The following is a 24,412-nucleotide window of genomic DNA, read 5'->3' as shown; positions in this document are numbered from 1 at the left end:
TGCGGACAACGGGCTCCGTAGCGTACGTCCGGCACTCGGGCACGGAGCGGGTGTATACCATGTTGGATGGCTTCAAAAGCAGCCACTACCTATTGTAGCGCTTCCAGGTGTTGTTAATCAGACGCCCGAAGCGGGAACGCCTCCTCACGTAATCAGAACCGCCGCGAAAATGGGCCTTTAAACCTTCATTTTCAGCTTTCTTCAGCCCTTCCGAAGCAGCCGACGCGGCCGCTGTATCCACGTGATCCCTCATGCCACGTCACGCCGACGGCAGCAACAGCTTTTTCAGTGATGGAGCCCCCCCCCCATTGGGCTACAGTGCCATTCAAACTCGGAACAGTTTTCACGGCTTCTTTAGAGTAAATGAGTGACCACACCTGAGCGTGGATATGATTATTAGCCATAACTGATTTTCTTCAGTTATCACCTTAATCAACTTTCGCCTTAATTTTGTAATTAACTTATTACTTGATCTATGTACGACTTGAGCAATGGCTTGAAGGGTGGGCTTCAAAACGCAATACTGTTGGATTCTTACCAAAACTGCGTTCTCCGACATGTTCTCGAAGCGCCTGCCTGGCCACAAGTCGGATGAACGAGATAAAGGAGCGAATGAAATATCTGAAAGTGTCCTCCAGCTTAAAGCAATTTACTAGTAACTGCCGATACGAGAGAGGAAATGTTGGCTGATCGCAGTCTCCGATCATCATGCTTTGGTTTACGCACGGGTCGACCTACGGAAAGAACTTTAATGAGAAAAGCACCTGCGAGGTGGCCAGCCCGGACTCAGGACACCCGGGCATTATGTGCGGTAAGGCATAGGCTTTTTGCCGCTGCCCGGGCCCGCTGGATAGCCCATAGTTGGTCATGTAGTTTTGAGCTAGTCAGAGCGCTTAGTCATCGCTCCTCGAGAAGGTCAGGTTCTATGTTGTCGTCAACATATATTGATCTGACCTTTGTGCACTTCCATAAGATGTATGCCATGTCGGCGTGTTCGTGCTTGCGGAGCTTGTAGCTTGCATCTGGGTATTGTGTTGAATTTACTCTGTTTAAATGTACTGGGTTTCGCAACGTTCTTGTTTGCGACCTTCTCCAATCTGTTTCTTGAGACCTGTCGAGTTTACGCATGTCCCCACGGTAAGTAAAAATGATAACCTGTCTTAGATTAAAGTAGCAATTATGCGTTCTGACATTAAGCGTTCTGACCATACCGCAACCCTTTTGTAGCAAGTGGACACATAACTTACTCGCACTGGACACTTACAAACATCGATGGACTTTTGTACAATAAGCGCACTCTGCCGTGAACATAACGTTGACGAAGGCTCCGTGATCGCGACTTCATTTGCATGTGCAGAGCTATTCACTGCCGCTTCACTCCTTGAACTTTTACACTGCGCTGTACGCACTTTCTGCGAGAATGACCGATTCGTGAAGCAGCCGGCCACTGACAGTGAAGTCCGGGTGGGTGTGCTAAAAATGCTTCACTTTAACATCGCCAGGAGCAAAGGTCAACTTGGTAAATGTCTAGCTTGCGTAGGGCTCTCTAACCGAGCGTGTCTTGCATATTGTGCTAGCAAACGAATGGCGCTTTGCTTCAAATTGCCCGGGAGCGTCTAGAAGTTGTCCATTGCAGTTTACTGAAGGTTTTTCAGATGTAGCAGGAGGTTGGCAGTGCTGTAATGTAGAAGTATCTGAGGAAGGGGGGGGGAGAGGAGGGGGGCAGTTTATCAGCGTGACCAAAGGTCCCGTCAAATACACCACGGCTGTAAAGCTTCTGACACAGAGTCTACCTGTCATTCGTTAGATGGCCATTTGCGGATTTGCGGCGCATAAGCAACTTACACAATTATGCACGGTAAGCATTAACAAAATACAAAACGGAGAACATGTAGCTAAAGCAACAACAAGGAGAGGTAAATTCAGAATTTCATACAAAATATTACCAAAAGTCAATAATTTTTTGAAGGATTCTTATCGTGCACGTCTTTGGCAATATTTCCATGGAATAATCTCATCCCGGTTATTTTTTCTTCGTTTCAGCGGGTCTCATTTCTGTCGACCTTTAGAAAGGATCCACCTTGTCTTGCATAACGTGGTAGTGTATATTTCCATATTCCCTGAGCAGGACAATATAACACGCTCAACTTTCGGTCAAGAAATATTTAGAGTACCTGTGGAAGGTCCGTTCATGCTCCTCATGGCAGTGTGTGATTTCAACGACGCTCGTATGTTGTAGAATTACGAACCTCAATTTTAACCTATTGTTGGGCGGATTACCTTTGCAAACCTTCGTGCTTCATGTGGACCTTTTAAGTCTTTGGAACATTTCCCCTCTTGTGACAACGTTTCGCTTCTTAAAGGCTTCGTAGCAACTCTGGAGCGAATGAGGTTCCCTTAGTTGGTACCAGCAGAATCTTCATTGTGAAAGAAAAAAACATGTCATGTTGCAAATATACATATTGGTACCGGAAGGGCTCACTCAATAATGCCTATTTTTAACAGGATATATATCGCAGTCCTTTTTTTTTATTTCCTCTTCACAGCTTCGATATCGATCGAGCTGCTCGTTTTTTTAGTGCGTTGTGTTTTTTTTTATTCGCGTTACGTTTGTTATACTATCAGTCTTGATAGGCAGGGGACCCACTGGGACCCCAAATGTACATTGGTCACTTCCTCACCGCATACATACGAACATTTCACTGAAGCAGCAAGATGATGTCATTTGCCAGTCGTGATGCTTTCTTCAGGGGCTTCTCAAAGCCTCCCCATGCCTATCGTGTAGGATTTAAAAAGGAAGAAAAAGAAGCAATTGAAGGCAAAGTTACTGCGGTTTTAAAGAAAGGTGCCTTGGAGTTCTTTCAAGGTTTTCTCACAAGCCAGAGAGCGTTTTAAGTAGCGAGGCACAGTAGAATCAAGAAAGAAACACAATGATGCTCAGTTTTGTGTGAACGTGTTAAATTATTTAATGCGTCTAATTGTAATAGGACTACAACAGGTCTTTCTTAACGGCTCTTAGCACGGCCGAGGGTGTAGGTGAGGGGAGCGTGGAAAGCGACTGGAGCAGCGTGGAGGGTAAAGGTTGGGGCGGCGTGCACGGCATGCACAGCGACCGGGGCAGCATGGACGGCGTGAACGACTGGGGTGGCCTTGACGACGACTGGAGCTGGCTTGACCGCAACTGGTGCTGGGGCGACTTCGACGGGGTTGGCGACGTACTGGGCGTCGGCTGGGTTGGAGGTCTTGGTTCCTGGCTCGTTGGTCTCGACGGTGACGTGGAAACCTTCGGCGTCAGCGGTGTACTTCACGGTACGGGAGAGGCCGTTGGCGTCGGTGTAGCTGTAGGAGCCGACCTTGTTGTTGTTCTCGTCACCGGTCTCCTGCTGCGAGATGCGGGTGCCGTACTCGTCGGTGTTGTCATAGCTGAAGCTGTACGGCTGTGGTGGCTGCAGAGGTTGCAAAAGAAGCAAGATATCATTGCTTGGGCCCTCGTACCTATGCAAGGACTAGCGAAAAGAATGTATTCGTTTATTGTCAGTGTGCCACACACGTGGTCAAGTCATTGTCATTGATTGTCCCGTTCATGCTGCAATTATTCTACTACAATCTTACTGGTGAAGCATGGTGGTATAGTTCACTTGATGAAGAAATAGTTGCTTTTCCAGTGTAAATCTCTGACAAAGGATTGTGATAAATGTAGCCAAAGGTTACTTTCGTACTGATAGAAAAGAGGCTGTTGGACTGTCCTGCTTCATCAATTATAGCAAAATATAGCTAAGCACTTCATGCATAAGGTAAATAAGCCGGGAATTTCTGGATTAATCCATGAAACAACTTATTCTAATATATCACAGACTATCAAAAGAGCTGCTAAACTGCCATACATGTGTGTCGGTTTCTTTTGTTTTGTCCTATGTGCAACAGTAAAGTTCAGTAAACAGAACGAAGCTGTTGAAATATTTTCATCAAGTTATGTTCCTCTCCCCTGTCTTCCATTGTAAGGTCGAATGTTCTGTTGTACTTAACCTCCTTGCACTCGTTCGTTCTTTCATATCTTATATATATATACTCCTTCATCATTCGCGCAAAAGTGAAAACATGTGTATGGGAATTGCTTGCTATACGCAGTTTTTTTTCGGGATACCTCTGTAATGGTTACGATTTTTCTCTGGCCCCAATTCCTATTTTTGATCTGCCTTTGAAAGGGCTTATTTCTCGACACATTGCAAAGGTGCAAATATTTTGGGCATTAAAATATATAGGTTTAAGTATACTTAAGGAATAGCTATAGGAGCGACCGTTTGTTGCTTTGATTGGCTTTGATACTCATATTAGTGACAGAGGCATTTGAGATGGATGAAAGTTTGGATGACGAAACCTTTGTACATGCGTCCCATATGATTGGGCACCGTTCATACCTGAGCCAAGATGAAAATAATCTAGAAGTTAACCTAGGTACCGGCAGATAAGCAAAATTACTTCGATAATCAACTATCTCAACATATATTTCCAGTTCACTCCTTCGAATCTTTGGAATTACGAAACTGTGAAATACTATTTTGCCTTTAAAGTATTCGAAAATTTCTCACCCCATCGACGTTTGGCTGCTGCTGGGCGGCAGCGAAGGCGAGGACGCAGCACAGGAGAACCTGCAGCGTAAAGAAGAGGAACAGGCGTGAACAAAGGTTCACTGTAGAACCCCGGTAACGTCGCTTGGTTTTCACTATGGGTATCCTTCATGCAACGGTAATCCCTCAACGAAAGAACCGATAGGAGACGGGTACGTGCCTTGGAGAACATCGTGTCGGCGGGCGCTGGCTCTTGTTTGATGGACAAGGGTAACGTTGTGCCCTCGAGTCCTTATATACGCCTGCTCCTCAAGATTCACAGGCTACGCGGTATTCATTGACGCAACATGCACCTGCGAGCACTCTCCGCCAATCATAGCAGGGCGAGACGACATTCCACGCACACGCTCACAATGAGCGCTGACCGTAGCCGCAGGGCACCAAGCGCTGGGGAAAGGGCGTCCCAAGCATGCAGTCGGGTTGGTACGGACGCGATCACCCTCTCCGGTAATTCATCGCAGCCGTTAAGGTTGCGAAGCGTTCACCGGTTCTCTTTTTCTCGACACAGTCACGTAGATCGCAATCTTCCCCATGTAGGAACAGGAGCCCTTGTATTGTGTGCGTTATGGAAGTACTCTCACACTTTTTGCGATGAAAATTTACCAATGCGTCGTCCACCCTCCAAATTTTCATTCCCGTAAAGATAGGATACTCGTTTCAATCTCGAATTATTGTGCGCATTAATTGTTCTCTTCATTTTAAGCAAGCCAGGCTGCACTCCCACCTGGAGCCACCGCAATGGCAGCTTTTCATTTGTGGAATGCCAACAAAAGAAAAAGTGAAGGCGTAACGTCGTGCCTGGGGCAGTGTTGCTCCGAAAACTAGAAGGGACCCTAAGCAATAGAGAGGGTAGATTTCACCAGTTTATTTCTGCACTAGTCTGCATACAAAAACCTCTCGACCTGTTTGAGCGCACTGATGCGTGACTGTGTTCACTTAGCTGCGCTTGAATGGCCGTGCGCGCCAATACTTTTACCGGGCACGGTTAATTTACGACACTGTGCGTTTGCATTGATGCTATGAAACACAATATGAAAACAGGTGCGCAGGGTTATAAACACATCCTGCTGCACATAACACGCACAAAATGAGGAAATCCTAGACCACCGTGCGTTATTCACCGCAGTTAATCTTTCGCGGCCTCGTGGGATAACGGATTAAAGATGCAATGCCGAAAGGTGCTCTTGACACACAAAAATGAGGCATCAGGCTTTGGGCTAAGCTCGAAGCATCGTCTGAATAGCGCTAGAGTGTCCCTTTTTGCTTTATGGGATTCATCAAATAGAAGAAGAAACCCTGCTGTGTAACTGAGAATCGTAAGTCACGAGGTCTGTCCTTGGTTGCTTGTCGTGGACTGTACTTGCAATTGATTTGGAATATGGCGGATCTGCCAGAAATCTAGAAAGTGGGTGAGTAATTGCATGAAAACATGAACTCGACCATGCTTTTTCTGTTAAAATTTTGCTTCTTGACACACTCTGGTAGAAAGCACTGCGGCTGCTAATTTGTGTTCTGTTACACAGAGCAAAGAGACGAACAGAATTCAGTCACAGCTCTCGTATAGGAAATGTTTATATGACATAAATACCGTCAAAGCATTTATCCACAGTTCTAGTCTCTACATCTTAATAACAGCTAGGCTCCCGAATCTCCAGAAGCTTACGAATAAAGTTTTGATATTGACACCACTGCTAATTCATATAGTTCCTGGCATCGCTCTCTTCAATTTTTTCGATCAGTTTCGACCTAACCATTGTCCTTTACGTTTTGGATTGTCCTTCAAACTACAATATCACAGCATTTTTCAGAGACACGAAGGAGATTCTGAGCTTTTCTGTGATGAATGCAACGCTACATCTGATGTCACGCATTGTCACGTGGACACTAACACGAGAACGGAACAAAGCAGATGTGAGCTGCGCCACGCCTATTTAACCGATCCCGTCACACAAGCAAATAAATAATGATCATAAGGTTTGGGGCATTTCTTGTGGGAATGCCTGCCCTAAGCTTCCCTTTTCTTTATTAACTGAACTTAAGGAGATGTTGGCGACTAAAGGTAATGCCGGGTGTCAATGTCTGATGAATTCTAAAAGTTACGTAGGCAATAAGTGTTCCTGAGTTATCATGAAACATGTAAAACTATTCTAAAAAAAAATGCGCGGATCCCACGCACTGCAGGAATCCACGTTATGCGAAGGATATTGCAGGTAGCGGGCCATCCAGCCCTGTTTGGGGAATCCGCGAGAGCGAGAGAAACATGGAGATTTCCGATAGCGAGAAAAACACGGATTGCGACGTAATCGGCGACTTATTATTATCCAGTCGTACGTACCTTTGTTTATGTCATGTGGTAAATGTTGAATAGACGATGGTATTTGCACTCGAGCGAATAAATGATCATATGTGATAAACCTAAGTATGAATGCGATGCGATGATGAACAGTTTCTCCGTAGAGCGCTGACTGTCACAAAGGAAGTACTGTAGAATGAGGGCCCATCCCGGAGATAGCGCAGTTTAAAATAGCGCCCAAAGCACGACTTCTCACCAGGAAAAAATAGAAAAAGGTGGCACGCGGTACACGCGCCAAGCGTCTAAAAGAGCTAGCCCTCCGAGGCACAAGAGGAACATGCCTGTGATCGGGGCCTAGTGGCTAGAAAATTTGGCTGCAATGCTCGAAGGCGGAGGTTTAATTCCACTGTCAGTCGTGCATTTTTTATTACACTGCGGGGAGGCAGCAACATACCTACCTACCATCCCCTGCTGAATGCCTCGAATGAAGCAAAGAATGCATAACGTTAAAGAACGTAGACAATCTGAGCAATTAACTTGTACTCCAAAGACATTCTGACAGGTTTCATGTGATCTTCCGATTGTGTGCGCACGCGTGTATTTGTGACTGCAAATGATTAAACATTCAATTGAAAGTCAGAGCTGGTCCTGTTTTCATGTGCCTCTATTTTACGCTTGTTATAACTTCACGCGGAAAGATTATCGTTTACCTTGAACGAACTATGCTATCGCTAGATTCTTCTGCTTTATATAATTCATTTGCTTTACACGAACCGTTTCATATGATTCGCTAATAGAAAAAAAAGAATAAAATAGAAAAGAATAGCGTACCTCATGAAGGCACTCGTGAGAACAGACACTAAAATTGACTGCAGCGGGAACGCCCGAACTCCTAAGCAGAACGAGATAAAAGGTGTCATAATAGAACTGAGTAAACTTATAATACTCACGGAAGCGGCACTACAGCGTGTGCAGCTATGGATTGTATTTTTGCCTGATTATTATGCACCCAAAATCTTTACGAATGACAGTGGTCACTTGTACAAAGCACGTAGCTTTCCCGAAATCTTCTTACGGTGAGAGTCATATTCTTTTTTATTTTACAAAATAACATGGTCTATCGCGCATGAGGTGAAGCAACATTGTCAGTTTTTTCCCTTTTATACAAGACCATAGCATAGGCGGTGCCAAGTCGAAGTATATGAGAAGAGAGAGAAAGGATTCAAATAAAGGCAGAGTGGTTAACCAAGCTTAGTTCCGGTGGGCTACCCTGCACAGGGGGAAGGAGTAGGCGGATAAAAAGAGAAAGAGAGCAGAAGAGGGAGAGATAAAGAGAAGCAGATACGATAACAAAAAAAACGTACACTAAGAGCGGTACACTCTAAGAACAGTTTACACCGTTTGGCGTGCCCCTTCTGCCACACAACGACAATCGTCATCTGCCTTGATGCGTTTTCTTTCTTTAACGCTGCGAGCCCGGTACTTTCCAGTAACGAATGGCACGCGCGTTATCAGAAGGGGCACTACAAAGGGTGTAAACTGTTCTATGCTGATTACGCGCCTGCCGTTCGTTACTGGAAAGTTCCGGGCTAGCAGCGTTAAAGAAAAGAAATGCATCAAGGCATATGCCGGTTGTCGTTGTGTGGCAGAAGGGGCATGCTAAAGGGGGTAAACTGCTCTTAGAGTGTAGGGGGCGCCCTTCTTAAAGTATATGTATCCTTGCCTAAACTGAGTGGCTCGTTTTATTTGGTATAATCAATTACATACCGGGGTGTGTGCTATTTGATTTATTTGCTTAAACTTTGAATTGTTGTGCAGTCCACTATGCTGTGGTGGATTTCTCCATAAACAATAGATTCTTCAGTTATTAAAGAGTTGTCTGATAAAATGAATTGATGTGAAAATTTCCTAACAATAACACAAATTATGCGCTAGCATCAACCTTCAGGGATGCATCCCCTTGTACTCAGGCGGAGTTAGGTAGGGGGAAAGTAAGGATGCGTGAACGACAACGCAAGGAAAGCCGCCACCGGCACTCCTATTGGCTGGAAATGACTACTTGTCTTTTCAAGTTGGGGAACGTCCGTCCAAAGCCGAGTTCAATTCCGATACACGCATGCTACCACGCGAAGCCATGAGAAGAATCGCTATTCAGAGCAGAGGGCTCATTTTATATATATAACCATTAAGGTTAATTACACCCGCCTTCCTTCAGGCTTCAACCCCGCAACTAAGCCCTTGATTCCTCCATGGTGTTTGGCTCGACGAGCAATGCACCTCACTGTACCAGGAATAAAAAAAATCTGAACTACCATCACCTACTCTTAAACAACTAACTCTGCTCCTTTTGCCCGAGAGGTAGACCGACCACGTGCAGTTTTATACAGATTTAGAGCCGTGCTTTTCCCAGCGATAGCTACCCCCTTCAGTTTCAAGACGTGTCACCCAACGATATCGACTAACGTGTTACCCAACGATATTCTATCTGGACTCTGCCGACGTGTAGCTACCCTGCTTTGTCGAGTATGACTAGGAGTGGCCTTTACGGAGTCCGTTGCTTTCCGTATCCAATGCGCCAACAAGGCCTCGTCTGGTAGCGAAGAGACTATTCAACGCCTTCGCTGTGAATGTCCTCGCTACAATTTACAGAGACGATTGCTCGAAATCGTGATAGTGCCCATGGACAAAAGACAATTGCCAGAGGTAAACATTTTAGAATGCCGACATCACAAGCCATCGCCCGTTATGAGGACGAGGGCCCTGTTGCAGGTTTTGAAGGCAACAGAACTGGACAGGCGGCTATAGCCTGAACTAATGTTTACAGTGCTACAAGTTATACTTTGCTGTGCGGTGGTTGTGTGCAATGACAGTGACCTCTGTGACTGTGTACCTCTGCTCGCTTTATTTCTCTTTCTCTTCTTCCTTGTCACTTTCCCTCCCCTTGCCCTCTCTCCCGCGCGTAGGGTAGCAAACCGGATCTTCCCTGCTGGCTAACCTCCCTGCCTTTCACCTTGCTTCTGTATCAGAGCATAGGATGGCAAACTCCCTCATGAGTCGACCCACTCCGATTAATTGTCTTAGTATGACCCGTGAGCCTGAATGAGCCTGGCTGAGCAGAATTCTGGCGAGTCTAGTGAGAGGGAGCCCAGGTGGGTAGAATTTTGTTTAATCTGTGCCCAAACGAGGGCACAGATTAAAGAAAATAGAAAAATGACATTTGGTGACTGAGTCTGACAGAGTTCTGTTTATTTTGCCGACCTGAGGGCAAAGCAAAGCGCACTGCGCCAAACCTGTTTTAAGAATAGAGCCAGAACGATGTTAGGCTACGTTGAACCAGAATCAAACAGGCACGTTTTAGGGTTAGCTACCCTCTAAATTATAAAAAAAAGGATTGTGAGATATAAAAGAAAGCAAACGGTGGCATTGACCTATCATAATGACATGCTAAGCGTGACGATTTTGGTGATGTGCGGGATAGCCTGTGTATCTGCGTACCACGTATGGCGGAAAGCTACGTGACTCACGCTGAAAAAAGTCTAAGGTTGTCTGTTCTACTTACTCGCCTTTCGTAAAAACGTCTTCCACATACAAATTATGTAATGTGTCCAGAATATTCCACCTTAATTTCATGTGTCACTTTCACAGTTTCATGCCTGTTCTCTGTACTCATAACATCATGAAGCGACTACCTTAACTTCGCATTCTCTTTGCTGCTTTGTGTTAGATATTTTAGCATCCTGGTGCTTATTTCTATATTGTACAATTTTTTAAATCACGCATCAGCTATCCTAACCCGGCTTCAAATTATTTTTACTCTTGCGCACTATATGTTTTCGCCCCTTGATGCTCATTTCCTTTCATTCCTATTCTGTTAGGCATGCGTCCACTATTCTAAGACGAGTACTTTCCGAAGGCACAAGTTTGTACTTGACGCATTTGCGTGTAACTTTAATTGGTTCACGAATATATTTCAAAAACATGATGGAGTTGATTCTGGCGCTTCAAGCGAAATTGCAGGTCTTTTGCGTGAGGCGTTACTACACCAGTTGACCTCGAGAAGACCATTGCTTGGGACGAGAACGTACCGGTATGTCGCAAGGTCGAACGCGACTGGTTTGCAAAGGCACCGCCTACATAATGTGGCACTCACTAAGCTCCACGAGCGGAATGTATTCCAGCACTAAAAGAGTGCTGAAGTTTTCCTTGAGCAATTAAATTTATTTTTATGCGTCACTCTGGGCAAAATAAAGAGTCGGGAGACCAGACCCAACGCATTAAACATATAAATACTTTTGCCGCCCATGTGGCATATGTGGCAGTCCACAGCAGAACAGTAAAGGAACTTGTAAGGCACCCGACCCTTCTCGAAACTTGATGATCACGCTAGCTTTTTCTTCTACCAAATAATTACAGAATATATCTACCATTAGCGCGACAAAAAGTTTGTATCATTCTCGTTCCCTTCGCCAGCATTATGTCCAGGAAAGAAGCGTGACATTTGACATAAAAATCGGGAAGCTTATAGTCATGCGCATTTAAATGCAATAAATATTGCGGTGTACTCTTCTATGGCTATATTGTAGCATTCCCATATTCAACGTCTAGTGATGCTTTTTTATCTTCATTACAGTCTCCACGTATTTTGCTCTTACTGAGCGCTTTTACTGGCATAGCTGTGGAAAGAAACTTTTACGAGATTGTCTCGAATTGATAGAACGCTCAAGCTTGGAAATCAATGAAATCTTGGTTTTCCTGCATCTATATCAGGTTGATTTTTTTACCTATATATATTTTACACAAGTTGGGCTCTACCAGGCTTAGGTACCATGGTCTCTAACAGGCATTAAGCTTTACGATGCATCACTGGTGTCTCATGTTTCCAGATCACTATATCATCAGTGCTTTGGAAATACAAAAGCATCACACATTACATGCTCAAAGTCAGTGGCCTGTTGAAGAAAGAAAGTAAAACACAGAAGGGTTAATTTAATTAATTATGGGGTTTTACGTGCCAAAACCACTTTCTGATTATGAGGCACGCCGTAGTGGGGGACTCCGGAAATTTCGACCACCTGGGGTTCTTTAACGTGCACCTAAATCTAAGTACACGGGTGTTTTCGCATTTCGCCCCCATCGAAATGCGGCCGCCGTGGCCGGGATTCGATCCCGCGACCTCGTGCTCAGCAGCCTAACACCATAGCCACTGAGCAACCACGGCGGGTCACAGAAGGGTTGGCATTATGTGTAACATCAATATTTATTCTGGGAGAAACGGCAACAACGGAATATATATTCTCTGATAAATCAATGAAACCTCTGTATGTGAATAACAAGACTCAAGAGAGACTAGATGGTGACTTTCTGAGCCTACTGAAGAGCTGTAGTGGAAATTTGGAAAGAAGTTTCGTTCTTGCGCATTGGGCCAATTTAGAGAGTAATTCATTTCTGCTGACCTATAACTTCCCTGCTCGGTTGTGTCGGGAGGAACCGTCTCCGAACTTCTCAAGCTCTCTTGGCGACGGTGAAAGGAGCTGGGTGGACGACGGCGTACTGGGCTGGGTGCACAGCGTACTGGGCTGGGTGCACGGCGAACTGGGCTGGGTGCACGGCGTACTGGACTGGGTGCACGGCATGCACAGCAACAGGAGTGGCATGCACAGCAACGGTTGCTGGGGCGGACTGCACGACCGCGGGCTTGGCAACGACGGCGGCAGCTGGGGCGGGGGCGACTTAGACGGCGCTAGAGGTGTACACGGCATCGGCTGGGTTGGAGCTCTTGGTTCCGGGCTCATTGGTGTCAACGGTGGCATGGAAACCCTCGGCGTCGGCGGTGTACCTGACGGTACGGGAGATGCCCTGTGCGTCGGTGTAGCTGTAGGAGCCGACCTTGTTGTTGTTGGCGTCACCGGTCTCCTCGCGGGTCAGTCGGGTGCCGTAGTCGTCGGTGGAGTCATAGCTGAAGCTGTATGGCTGAGGTGGCTGCGTGAAACAAGCGCAGTTGCCCGCGTTGAGTATATGTGACAAGTCTGTTTCACTCAATAAATGCTACAAAATGAGGAGTTACTGATATCGGTATTATTGCGTAGTAGTGACGCTGTAAAAAAATGTTTACAGGCCTGCTAAAATTTAAACCGGACTGTTTCTTTGTAACGTCAGCAAATGTAGCAAGAAATCAATAATGATCGAAGTCTCATTAGACGACTAAGGCATTCCTATCGCACTTTAATTATGTACAAGGCACAAAAGATGAATTTTCACATTTGCTTAACTTAACTCCTTGGGTGTTTGGCGACGACGTGTTCTCCGATTGAAACAATCACACACCCCTTTGAACATCATTTTGGTTTAGTAATCTTTGTCGATCAGGTGTTTTCGAACATCCTCCTCGAATTCTTCGTATTAGTGCAATGGCAAGAAGTTTTACGTTTTCTATAATGTAAGCGTTTGTCGGCGCAAAATTCTTACAGCCTACGTATAAATTAGAGGTTCACTGACAGACATGCCCGGACACTACGACGGAGCGTCGTTGCTTTAGAAATATTAAAAACTCACGTAATCCTCAACGGGAGCCGCGGCAGCGACGGCGATGAGGCAGAAGAGAGCGACCTGTAAGAAAAAAGCGCCCACCAATGAGAAATCAGTAGGTCAGAGCTGCTAGGCCTGGCAGGCCTGGCATGGAGATGGAAGTATCCACAGCACCTTGGCAAACATGGTGGTAGAAGTAGGAGTGTTGTTCCTGGGATCAGAACTGACTGACTTTCACCGTGAAGTGCTGGCGCTTTTATACCTACTCAGAGCAGATTCCCAAATCGCTAAAGACGTGGACGTGATGTGCTACTAAAAGGAAAGGATAAAAAAAAAAAGCTGATGCCGTGCGCTGATCTGCGACGCAAAATCTGTCGCTCGCGACGAGTGCGAGAGTGTGTGGCAAAGACCCTCCACAAGGCCGTCGTAAATGCCAGACATTGAAAAGTCACTGACTCTTGATGGAGTCGGTTTCACTTTGACTTGAGACGTCTTGTTGGTGAGCAGAGGCCTTACTTCTAATTGACTGTGGAATGTGCAAATACCAAACTCCAGAAAAAGAAGCAATGAAGCAATCGACGTTCAAACTGCCGAAGCCTGCGTGTTGATGTGACCTGCTCTTTGAGAATTATCTTTTGTAGATCGTCATCGTCAATACTATCCGCTTTCGTATGAAGTGCACTCGTGACTAATATTGGGTTCCATTTTTACAGACGGCGCGATCGCTTTCTATCAACTGGTATTGCGCGGTTGTCATTTGCTGATGACAGCAAGTGTGGTTAGGAAGTAGCAAGATAAGGTGAGGCTAGCTGATAAGTATTCAAGAGGCGAGCGTTCTAACGTTGGTGTTTTTCACCGTATGGATTGACATTAAAGGTTCTAGCATTGGCTCTTCTTTCTGGCTATCTTTGTACTTAGGTGATTATTACGAATTTTCTGTATTTTCTTTTGTAAGTGATCGTGCCTTGATCACGTACGTACTGGTCCTTAAAATTGTGTCATGTCGCACCAAGAGCAACATCTGTGTACTTAGCGACTGAATTGATCGAAATTATTGGTCGGTTGTCTTTTATTACTAGCCATGCGAAGTTCCAAAACCAAAAACAAAAAATGCACAGGCGCCAGTTTGAGTGCATGGTTAACGCACAGTTTCTGATGTTAGCCAGCGCGAATCTAAAAATACATATAAATTTTTTTCTTTGCTATAGAATATTGAATAATGGCAGAAGTTATCGGTGAAGGATATGTTAGGCTTGTTACACATTTCAAAAAAAGATTGAAACTCTTCCAACTATGTTTGAGCGCTTTCCTGAACAGTTCTTGGTCAGTGAAAGAAAAGCAGCAGGCGGGTCTCTCTGATTACAATTTTAAGGCAACGAAAGTTTCCGAAATTGAATGAAACTTTCTCGCCGTCTGCGGTTTTAAAATCTGCAATGTGTGTATCTCTGCACGGGTGTGGTTTTAGTAAAGGCGTCTTCAACGTCAAAGCAGGTTCGGTAGTTACGTGCACATCTAAGCATATCATTTGTGTTAATGACAGCCCACAGGGCAACAGCATGAGGTTAGCAACCCATAATTAATGGGTCAACTTTAGCCATAGGAAAGCTTCGCCTACTTTACACATAATAACCTAAAGTTCAGTAAAGAACTGTCTACACCAGAACTAACGCTAATGCTATTTGTCTTGAGAAAAACTTGTACAGATAATTTAGGGCCATCGGCTCTGTGGAAGACGAAGAAGAAGAGAACATGCAATGCTTTGTCCGCATCGGCTCCCGTTTTTTGGGAAGTTTCTGACCGGATTTTTTGCTTGTGGGTGCCTAATTTCATCGTCGACGGATTCGTGAAGTTGTGAGCTCCAACTGGATACCAGACTGTTGCCAGTGAGTGGACTTTTTCAAATTTTACGGCTCGTTTCCCTTCGACCGCGTCGCCGGTGGACCATAAGTGTTCGTGGCAGGAAACCGCTCTCGGCCTTTTGGCCGCTCAGCGAGACCTCTTATGGAATATACAGTGCAAGGGGAGGAGCTACCCTGCTTCCATGGTTCGCTTCGAGCCCAGAAGCCGGTCCAGGTCGAGATCCAGAGCCCGGGGACATGCTCATCAGCATCAGGTGGTCCACAAGGAGGGCCGTCCCACTTGGGCAGATCGGGTCCGTGGAGGACCATCAGAGGTGATGTCGAGGTCGCTGCCAGAGCATGATGATAGTTTGGAAAAAATCACGAGATTAGAGCGCGAGAACGCGGCCATGAGAGAGAACATTAATAGGCTAATGGCTGAGATAGCAGAGATTAAGGGCGCTAGGAACTCGCAACCCACCGCTACCATCAACGCGGAAATTCTGGAAGTCCCGATGGCCGAGGGTAGCGACGGGTCACGACCACCGAAGAAGAGGGCAATAGCTTGTGATCAGGAGAACGTGTCACGTAAAGCTAAATCAGAGGTGCGCGAGATGCTAACCGCTCTCAGCGAAAGTCTGAAACAGTTAGGTGATAGGATCACTGAGATACAAAGCAAGATGACGACCTTAGAAGCAAACACCAACCAACGGTTGGCCAAAATGGAATCCTTTCTCGAGTTTGTGGTGGGCCCGGTAACGCCACCGAACCCGCCGATACGTCTTTCTGAACCAACAGCTAGCAACGTAGCCCCGATTCTAGCCCCACCTAGAGTCGGCGTTCAGCTCGTAAGAGATGGCTCCGCCCCTTGAGACATTCCGAATTTGGCAATTTGGCAATGGAACTGTAGGGGCTTCTCTAGGAAGAAGGCTCCCCTACAGCAATATCTACGCAATTGTGAAAAGATGCCCCAGGTTATCTTATTACAGGAAACCCTCTCCGCCTGGCATCTCGATGGCTGGGTTTTGCTCGGTCGCCGTGCAGTCGGGAGGGAGGGGGTTATGTACTCTTGTTAGTAAGAAACTCACTCATGTGACACATGATCTCAAATTGGCTGGTAGTAATATTGAGTATATTATGGTAGAGGTCATACCTGGTCGGGTCAACCGAGGCAGCATATATGTTCTTAACATATATAGTAGTCCCAACGAAAAAAGGCAAAGATTTAAGACTCTGCTCCGCAAGGCCATAGACATGGCAGGCTCAAGCCCTCTTATTGTCGCAGGGGACTTTAATGCCCCGTTTCATGCCTGGGGTTATAACTATGATACCAATAAGGGTAAGCATCTCTGGCAGAATTCCATGGATCTGGACCTGACGCTGATCACTGACCCTAACTTTCCTACCCGAATCGGGACATCCACGTGTAGAGACTCTACCCCCGATCTCATCTTCGTTAAGAACGTGACTGAGGCCAAATGGAATAACTTGGCTGAGAACCTTGGTAGTGACCACTATATTTGTGAGGCCCAGCTTCCTATCGTGGGTAAAAAACAGCGCGAATTCTCGTACACGGACTGGGATAAATTCCGCAAGCTTCGGGAGGAGAGGTCTCCCTCAGATTCCCGACCTACTATAGAGCAATGGATGGTTCAGGTTCAAGATGACGTTCGGCGTGCAACCTCTAAGGTCTGCACCGACCTTCCTGTTGAGAAAATGGACAGCAGGCTAGCCCATCTGTTAGAGGCCAAACAGTCCATTCTCAACAGATGGAAATGTCACCGACTTAATCGTAGGCTACGCAAAAAGATATCTGAGTTAAACAAACACATTGAGGAGCATTGTGCAACCCTCTCTAAACAGCAGTGGGACGAGGTTTGCAATTCGATAGACGGCCAAATGCGCAATGGTAAAACTTGGAACTTGCTTAAGCATCTGCTTAACGAGACCAATACTAAGTCCAATCAGAGGCATGTCATTGCTAGAACCATACATGAGGCTGCACGAATGACCTCTGAGGACGAACTAATCCGCACGCTTGCCAACAAATATCTCCCAGTCGGCTCAGGGCGGTCTCCTGTACATCTCGATTACCAGGGCCAAGCCAATTCCTACCTGGATGCAGAGTTTGGCGTTGAGGAGATTCGGAGTGTTCTACATGGACTCAATGGTAGATCCGCACCAGGGCCGGATGGCATCTCCAACAAGGCGTTGCGAAATCTGGATGAAAAATCAATCGCATACCTCACAGAGGACATTAATGAAATTTGTAGGAGTGGAACCGTCCCATTACCTTGGAAGACTGCCCTCGCAGTACTCATACCCAAACCTGGAAAAACACCTAGCGTTGACAACTTGAGGCCCATCTCGCTTACATCCTGTGTGGGTAAGGTAGCGGAGCACGCGGTCCTGAATCGACTCTCCCGGTTCCTGGAGAATAACGACGTTTACCCCCATAGTATGATAGGATTCAGACCAGGCCTATCCACACAAGATACCATGAAACTGATTAAGAATCAAATCATAGACAACGACTCTAGCGACACTCGAGCCATTTTGGGACTTGATCTTGAAAAGGCCTTCGACAGCGTTCTACATTCGCATATCCTAGCCTCGATATCTCGGCTCAATCTGGGTGAGAGATTTTATAACTATGTTAGATCGTTCCTCTCGGATAGGAAGGCTACCATCCGGGTGGCCGATCTCGAATCCCAATTACTGGAACTTGGCGAGAGGGGCACCCCACAGGGGTCCGTCATTTCCCCCTGTTTATTCAATATAGACATGGTTGACCTAAGCAGAAAGCTTCTCGAGATTGAAGGCATCAAACACACTATGTATGCTGACGATATAACTATATGGTGCACAGGAGGCAATGACGGTCAGGTTGAGGGCGCCTTACAGGAGGCAATAGACACTATTGATACCTATCTAGAACCCACCGGTCTCAGATGCTCCCCCTTGAAGTCGGAACTTTTGTTGTATAGTCCCAAGAAACGCGGTCCAAGGCCCAAGGGATGGACATCGTTAGAAGACAAAGATATTAACTTATGTACAAAAACCGGTTGTCGTATATCCAAAGTCGATTCAATCAAGGTCTTGGGCATGATCGTTGAGTCAGGGTGTACAAATGGCAAGACTATACGCAAGCTAATTACTAAAACTGAAAGTGCTGTTCATTTAGTCCGGAGAGTATCAAATCGGCATCATGGACTCAAGGAGGATAACCTCATTCGACTAATGCATGCCTTCGTTCTGTGCCACTTTAGATACGTGGCAGCCATGCATCGACGGAAACGGGCAGAGAGGGATAAACTGAATGCACAGCTTAGGAAGATTACCAAACGGGTTCTCGGGTTACCCGTATACACTTGTACAGAGCGATTATTGCAGCTTGGCATTCATAACACTCTTGAAGAGATCGCAGAGGCCCAGGAGCGCGCACAGCTATCTCGCCTCACAACAACGAAGGCAGGGAGATCTATCTTGCAGGAACTCGGATATCACCCCGATAGAGTAGCAGAGGAGTTCTCTGACGTTCCTCCGTCGATTCGTGAGAACATTACGGTCGCGCCAATACCTAGGAACATGCACCCCGATCATAATCGCGGTAGAAGGAGGGCAAGGGCGGCCAACCTCCTTAGGCAAATACACAATGATCAGCGACAGGTCAGCTTTGTGGATGCCGCTTCTTGTAAGGGACGTCAGGCGTTCACCATCGTCACTGTTGATGGTCGCCAAGGAATCACCAATGCTGCCTCGGTTCGGACGAGGGACTCCGAAATAGCTGAACAAATGGCTATTGCACTAGCCCTGCTGGATAGCTCACGGGATGCCATCTATAGTGATTCAAGATCTGTAGTCAGAGCATTTGAAAAAGGCACCATTTCCAAACAGGCCCTCAGACTTCTTGGGGGCAAGGCAATCACGCACCACTTCATTTATTGGTTTCCGGCACATCAGGGTCAGATAAAGGCTGCTCCTCCCAACCTCAATGAGTCGGCTCACGGGGCTGCGCGTGAACTTGCCCACCGCGCTACCCTCGACCAATCGGAAGCCGACTCACTAGAGAACAGGGACACGCCCTCCACCTACAACGAGATAACTAAACACTACTATCTCAGCCGTAGAACCTACTTTGTTCCTCATCCGCGCCTCAATAGAGCTCAAGCATTAACGCTCCGTCTACTACAAACGAATACCTATCCGAATCCATCGCTCTTAAATAAAATCTATCCGGATACTTACACCAACGCTACCTGCCACGATTGTGGAGATATAGCCACGTTAGACCATATGCTCTGGCGGTGTGCTCGGTCACGCTCTATCATCGCTAACAGCTCGGCCAGATGGGAGGCGGTTCTCCGCAGCCCTCTTCTGGCTGACCAACTCTGGGCTGTCCAGCAGGCCCACGATGCGGCCGAGAGGCTCGGCCTTCCGGTTCCCACGTGGGAGCGGCCCGCTTCGTGAAGACTCACGATCTGCAGGACTTTAATTAATAAAGTTTTACCATACCATACCATACCATCGGCTCTGTGACGATTTCAGAAATGGCGTTGGTATGCAGGTTTCGTATCGTGTAAACCATGCTGCGGTTTTAAGATTTAGCTATGCCAATTGAGGTGTCAACCACTGTGAGACTTCTGCATTTTCTGCGACTGATGTAAGAGAGGCGATTGTTATTTCTCTAATGAAATAGTAACTAAATGATGTTTACTCTAGGCGAATTTTTGCCGTCTGTGAGGAATCGCCATATACAAATATATTTAAGTAAATAAACATAATTAAAATTGTATGATGTGTTGGTTGTAACAAAACTCCTACACAGAAGTCCGATAGTCTTACCATTAAGCCACGGACACTTGTCTCACTGTACGAAGTCGAACATCCTTAAGAAATTACTGAGCGCTAGAGACGCTTCGTAATGGTCAGGGTAGTGTTCCTTCTAGCGGCAATAGTTGCTTGTGTGTGGCGTGGCGCCAATATGTCGCAGCCGCGTATATCTTGAACACCATTCGAGAAGTTGTAGCCCTTTCAACTAGTGGCTCACAACCAGCATGCGCGATTTGACAAGAAATAGATCAATTATTACAAGTTATTGCCACTAATGAAATTCAAGCCTGCTATTAAGCTTGTTAGATGGTAATTGGTGTTGAAAGGTGAAGATACACGTTAAAATGAAAGCAAGTGCAGTAGGAAAAATCAAGTATCATTAATTTAAAAGCGCATATAAAAGCGAAAGAAAGAATTTTAACGGGGCATCCTGTTGGACTTCTCGTAATTTCTGGAATACGCAGTAAAGATCTATGTCGCTGAATCCTAGACTTGAAGGCCAATCGAAAAAGTTTAAGCACAACGCTAGACCTTACAATCACTCTCAAGTCTCTGGCCTCCGGAGGGGATTGCTACATTTTATGACAATACAGGCATAAAATTGCAGGTTGGTTATATTAAACAAAAATTCTGCAGACTCAACGAACAGGTCGGGAACCATGTGAAGCGAAGCTTCATTCAAGTCGCATGTATTCAATTTTATACAACCAGGATTGTGTTTACCTTAATGCCATCCATAGTGTAACCTCATGACACTTTTAAGTTTATTCACCAGAATGCTCGCAACATTATACACACGGAATATTTATGTTTATGTACTACAACGCTCACGATCTATGCAAAAATGCAGAATATCAAATCAGGCGATGCAGAATGTGAGACGTCTACACAGGGTTGTCACCGGACGAAGGCGATGTAAGACGCTAGTTGAACGAAGACTGGTAGCGGCAGGTGTATGCACAAAAAGAGACGACGCATATCTTGCCACTTATAAGCATAAAGCCGCATTTCTGCTGGGTATCCTTTCACAGCGTTGCGAGCTGAGTGCTCGATTTTTGTACGGGGAAAGGATACTATCAGCATCAAATGAAACGTTAACAGCGGAACGCGTGGTCCAAGCATAAGTGAAGGTACAGTGCACGGCGTCCTGTCACCACCATTGACAGGCGCGAAAATCTGGTTTCACCGCACTGCGCAAGTTTGTCTATCGAAAGAGTGAATGTGGCGCACAAGCGGCAAACAGCACGAGTGAATCTCTAATGATGACTGTGCAAACTGCACCATGCACACCGCTGTTCATGTTTCGTTTGACACCGATAGCACTCGTGGTTTCGGCGAACTGTGCGACAATACTCGCCGTAAATTGCAAAATTTTCCTCTCTGTTTTCTTTTATTCTCTCCCTTCCAAAAGTAAGAACCAGAACACAAGCGAAAATATCTCGCTATAGGAAGATCACACAGTACAGCGAAACCGAATGTGCGCGCCTGTCAATGGTGATGACTGGACGGCGTGCACTATACCTCGACTTATGCATGGGCAACGCGCTACGCTGTTGAAGTTTCATTTGACGCTGAATGTGCAAGCCACTACGCATCCGTGTGACAATCGCTTCGATTTTCTTTTTGTTTTGAGGGTTCGAAAAGCTCGCCTTGGTATCGAGCGGAAGAACGGTACGTATTTGAAGAACACGGTCTTGCAGACACCGAGTATGGGTTCCGCCGGCGGTCTTAATTTGTAACACCGCTGACGTTTGGAATGATTTGACAATAAAATGTGCAGGTAAATTTTCAGCGTGCTAAGCAGTGGCCAGAAAGTCGGATACGTCGCGCCGGCGGCTCCAAATACGCCGAAGGTTTGCTGCGTGTTTAATTCGGTGCGTTGAAGGTGGCACGCAGCTGCGGGCCGATCAGCTGTTGTGGCAGCGCCAGCGCAACATAGCCGACTTCACTGGCCACTGAGTGGTACGCTGGAAAGCCTGCACTATATCATCGCCTTTCACTTTTAAAGCATGGATGCAGTCCAGCGTAACGCGGCCGCGCGACACGCGCAGCCCAGTTTCGCTGTGCAGGTGAGGTGTGCACGCTCTAAGGTCTATAGGGTCAAGACGCAACCCGCCGTGGTTGCTCAGTGGCTATGGTGTTAGGCTGCTGAGCACGAGGTCGCGGATCGAATCCCGGCCACGGCGGCCGCATTTCGATGGGGGCGAAATGCGAAAACACCCGTGTACTTAGATTTAGGTGCACGTTAAAGAACCCCAGGTGGTCAAAATTTCCGGAGTCCCCCACTACGGCGTACCTCATAATCAGAAAGTGGTTTTGGCACGTAAAACCCCATTTATTATTATTAGGGTCAAGACGCAATCAGCGTGGTTGATGGCGTTCGGCGCAGATATAGAACATGTCGTGCCTCACGCCGAAGCTGCTAGGCCAGAGTGCATCGCGCGCTACCTTGGTTGGTGGGCAGCATGCTGGCCTACAGTTCAGATGCACTAAATACAGCGCCCCGTGTTTGCGTCTTCCGCAAAATAAAAAGCGCTTGCTCACTGCGCACATGTGCGCATGCGCTGTGGCAGCAGCTGCTTGCTGCACCACTGTGGGCCACGCTCAACGCGCTGAACTCTACTGGGGCCAAATTTTTGGCGATCATGGCGTAGCCGGCGGGACATATCCGACTTCGTCGGCCGCCGTCTGGCACTCTGGAAATGACGGACTGTATTCGCGCCTTTAATTTCTCCCTGAGACCGTGACGGACTACGTGGGAATGGAAAAAGGGAAACATGGTTGTAGAATAAAATAGTTTTGTTTTCCACTATCTTTAATTTTAAGAGTAAGCATATCCCTGTGGCTTGTTGCCCACGAAAATTTAAGTTCTCATTAGCAATTGCATATGTAGTTGGGGTCAGCGGCGATGCTGCCTTTTTTGTCTGTATAAACTATAAAAATCCGGAAGAATACCTGCAGCTCGCTCAATGCGGGTTGAAATCAGGATTGCTGATACACCAGCGAGGCTCCGTAGAATGTACGTAAAAATTAGCTTGTGCTGTATTTGGTATTTAACATAGACCAGCGAGGCTTCGTATAATGGTTTGGGTTCCAACAGCAACTGAGACAGTCGAAGACTGTAGATGCAGATCGTTGTGATGTACTTCCACACTGCTTGAATTGAATTGTGGGGTTTTACGTGCCAAAACTCCGTTCTGATTATGAGGAACGCCGTAGCGGGGGACTCAGGAAATTTAGACCACTTGAGTTATTTTAACGCGCAGCTAAATCTATGTACACGGGGGTTTTCGTATTCCACGCCCCTCGAAATGCACCCCCGTGGCCAGGATTCGATCCCGCCACCTCGTGCTTAGCAGCCCAACACCATAACCACTAAGCAACGACGGCGGGTCCTACACTGTTTCATCCATCGTTGAAGTAATTCGTTTGCTTTACGTGTCATACATTTACAAGTTAAAGATTATCTACAAACATTTCTTGTCCATCTGATATACACCGCTTCATGTCTTCGTCAGATAAATCATCGCCTGGCAAACAACCTTACCAAAGGATTATATGCCACATGTGCTAGAGGGGTACACATCCATCTTGGAGGATTGGCCAATAATGAGCCCACTCTCAGTATTATATGCACAAAATCAAAGCAAATCAATTGAATCAAAGGATCCGTTGAAGAAAAAGGGTATTTTATTATGACGTAGGATTGACATTGCACGTTCATGGTTTATGGAGGAATTTGTTTTTAATTACGTACAAGAGAGGTGGGCATATTCACACTAATTTGTTGGTCAGCGAACAAGAGTATTTAAGCCCGTTGACAGGTACTAGATAATGACCATAAAAGCAATAAAGTGGGTTCCTGCAGTAGACAAAATGAAAGACAATGCACTTAGCGTGCTCCCCAATGGCATTTTAGATATACCATTTACAAGCGGAAAAGTACCTACTGTGCAAACGTTCTCACTTTCTGGGTGAGTTAGTAATCAATATTGAACGGGAGATGGCTTAGAGACTGTGGGATTTCAGGCGCTCGCGGTGGTTGTGTGGAGCCGTTCTGTTGGGCTTCTGGGGGCTCCACGTCTTTCTCCCCCATGCCTGGATGGTATGGCAGTGGGTCATAAAACACTGTCACTCGACTGTCATTCCGTCGACGGGAAGGTCAACGAACTTTCCCCATTGGTCGACGTTTTGACGGGATTCGGACCCTGCTCGCGTGCGCTCCGGGTACGCGCGTGCAAGACGGGGCCCGGGAGACCACATCGGGGAGTCGGAAGGTGCGTACGTGGTCTTCC

At 46.4% G+C, this 24,412-nt stretch overlaps 2 protein-coding genes across 2 annotated transcripts; both read right to left on the bottom strand.

Moving 5' to 3' along the window:
- Positions 1 to 2,937: 2,937 nt before the first annotated feature.
- On the bottom strand, positions 2,938 to 4,870 carry LOC139058003 (cuticle protein 16.8-like). Its single transcript, XM_070536747.1, has 3 exons — positions 4,789 to 4,870; positions 4,590 to 4,649; positions 2,938 to 3,446 (listed from the first exon to the last, which is right to left on the bottom strand). Exons 1-3 carry the CDS (start codon positions 4,798 to 4,800, stop codon positions 3,006 to 3,008), a joined length of 513 nt encoding a protein of 170 aa, XP_070392848.1. The 5' UTR covers positions 4,801 to 4,870; the 3' UTR covers positions 2,938 to 3,005.
- Positions 4,871 to 12,435: 7,565 nt separating this feature from the next.
- On the bottom strand, positions 12,436 to 13,654 carry LOC135903553 (cuticle protein 16.8-like). The gene is made up of 3 exons (XM_065433865.2): positions 13,621 to 13,654; positions 13,474 to 13,527; positions 12,436 to 12,900 (listed from the first exon to the last, which is right to left on the bottom strand). The coding sequence occupies exons 1-3, from the start codon at positions 13,630 to 13,632 to the stop codon at positions 12,652 to 12,654; spliced, it is 315 nt and encodes a 104-aa protein (XP_065289937.1). The 5' UTR covers positions 13,633 to 13,654; the 3' UTR covers positions 12,436 to 12,651.
- Between the last annotated feature and the right edge of the window lie 10,758 nt (positions 13,655 to 24,412).

The sequence above is a fragment of the Dermacentor albipictus genome, chromosome 1 (genome assembly GCF_038994185.2).
Source record: "Dermacentor albipictus isolate Rhodes 1998 colony chromosome 1, USDA_Dalb.pri_finalv2, whole genome shotgun sequence".
Taxonomy (NCBI): Eukaryota; Metazoa; Arthropoda; class Arachnida; order Ixodida; family Ixodidae; genus Dermacentor; species Dermacentor albipictus.
The sequence above is the reverse complement of the archived record's forward strand: the minus strand, read 5'-3'. Positions and strand labels throughout refer to the sequence as shown.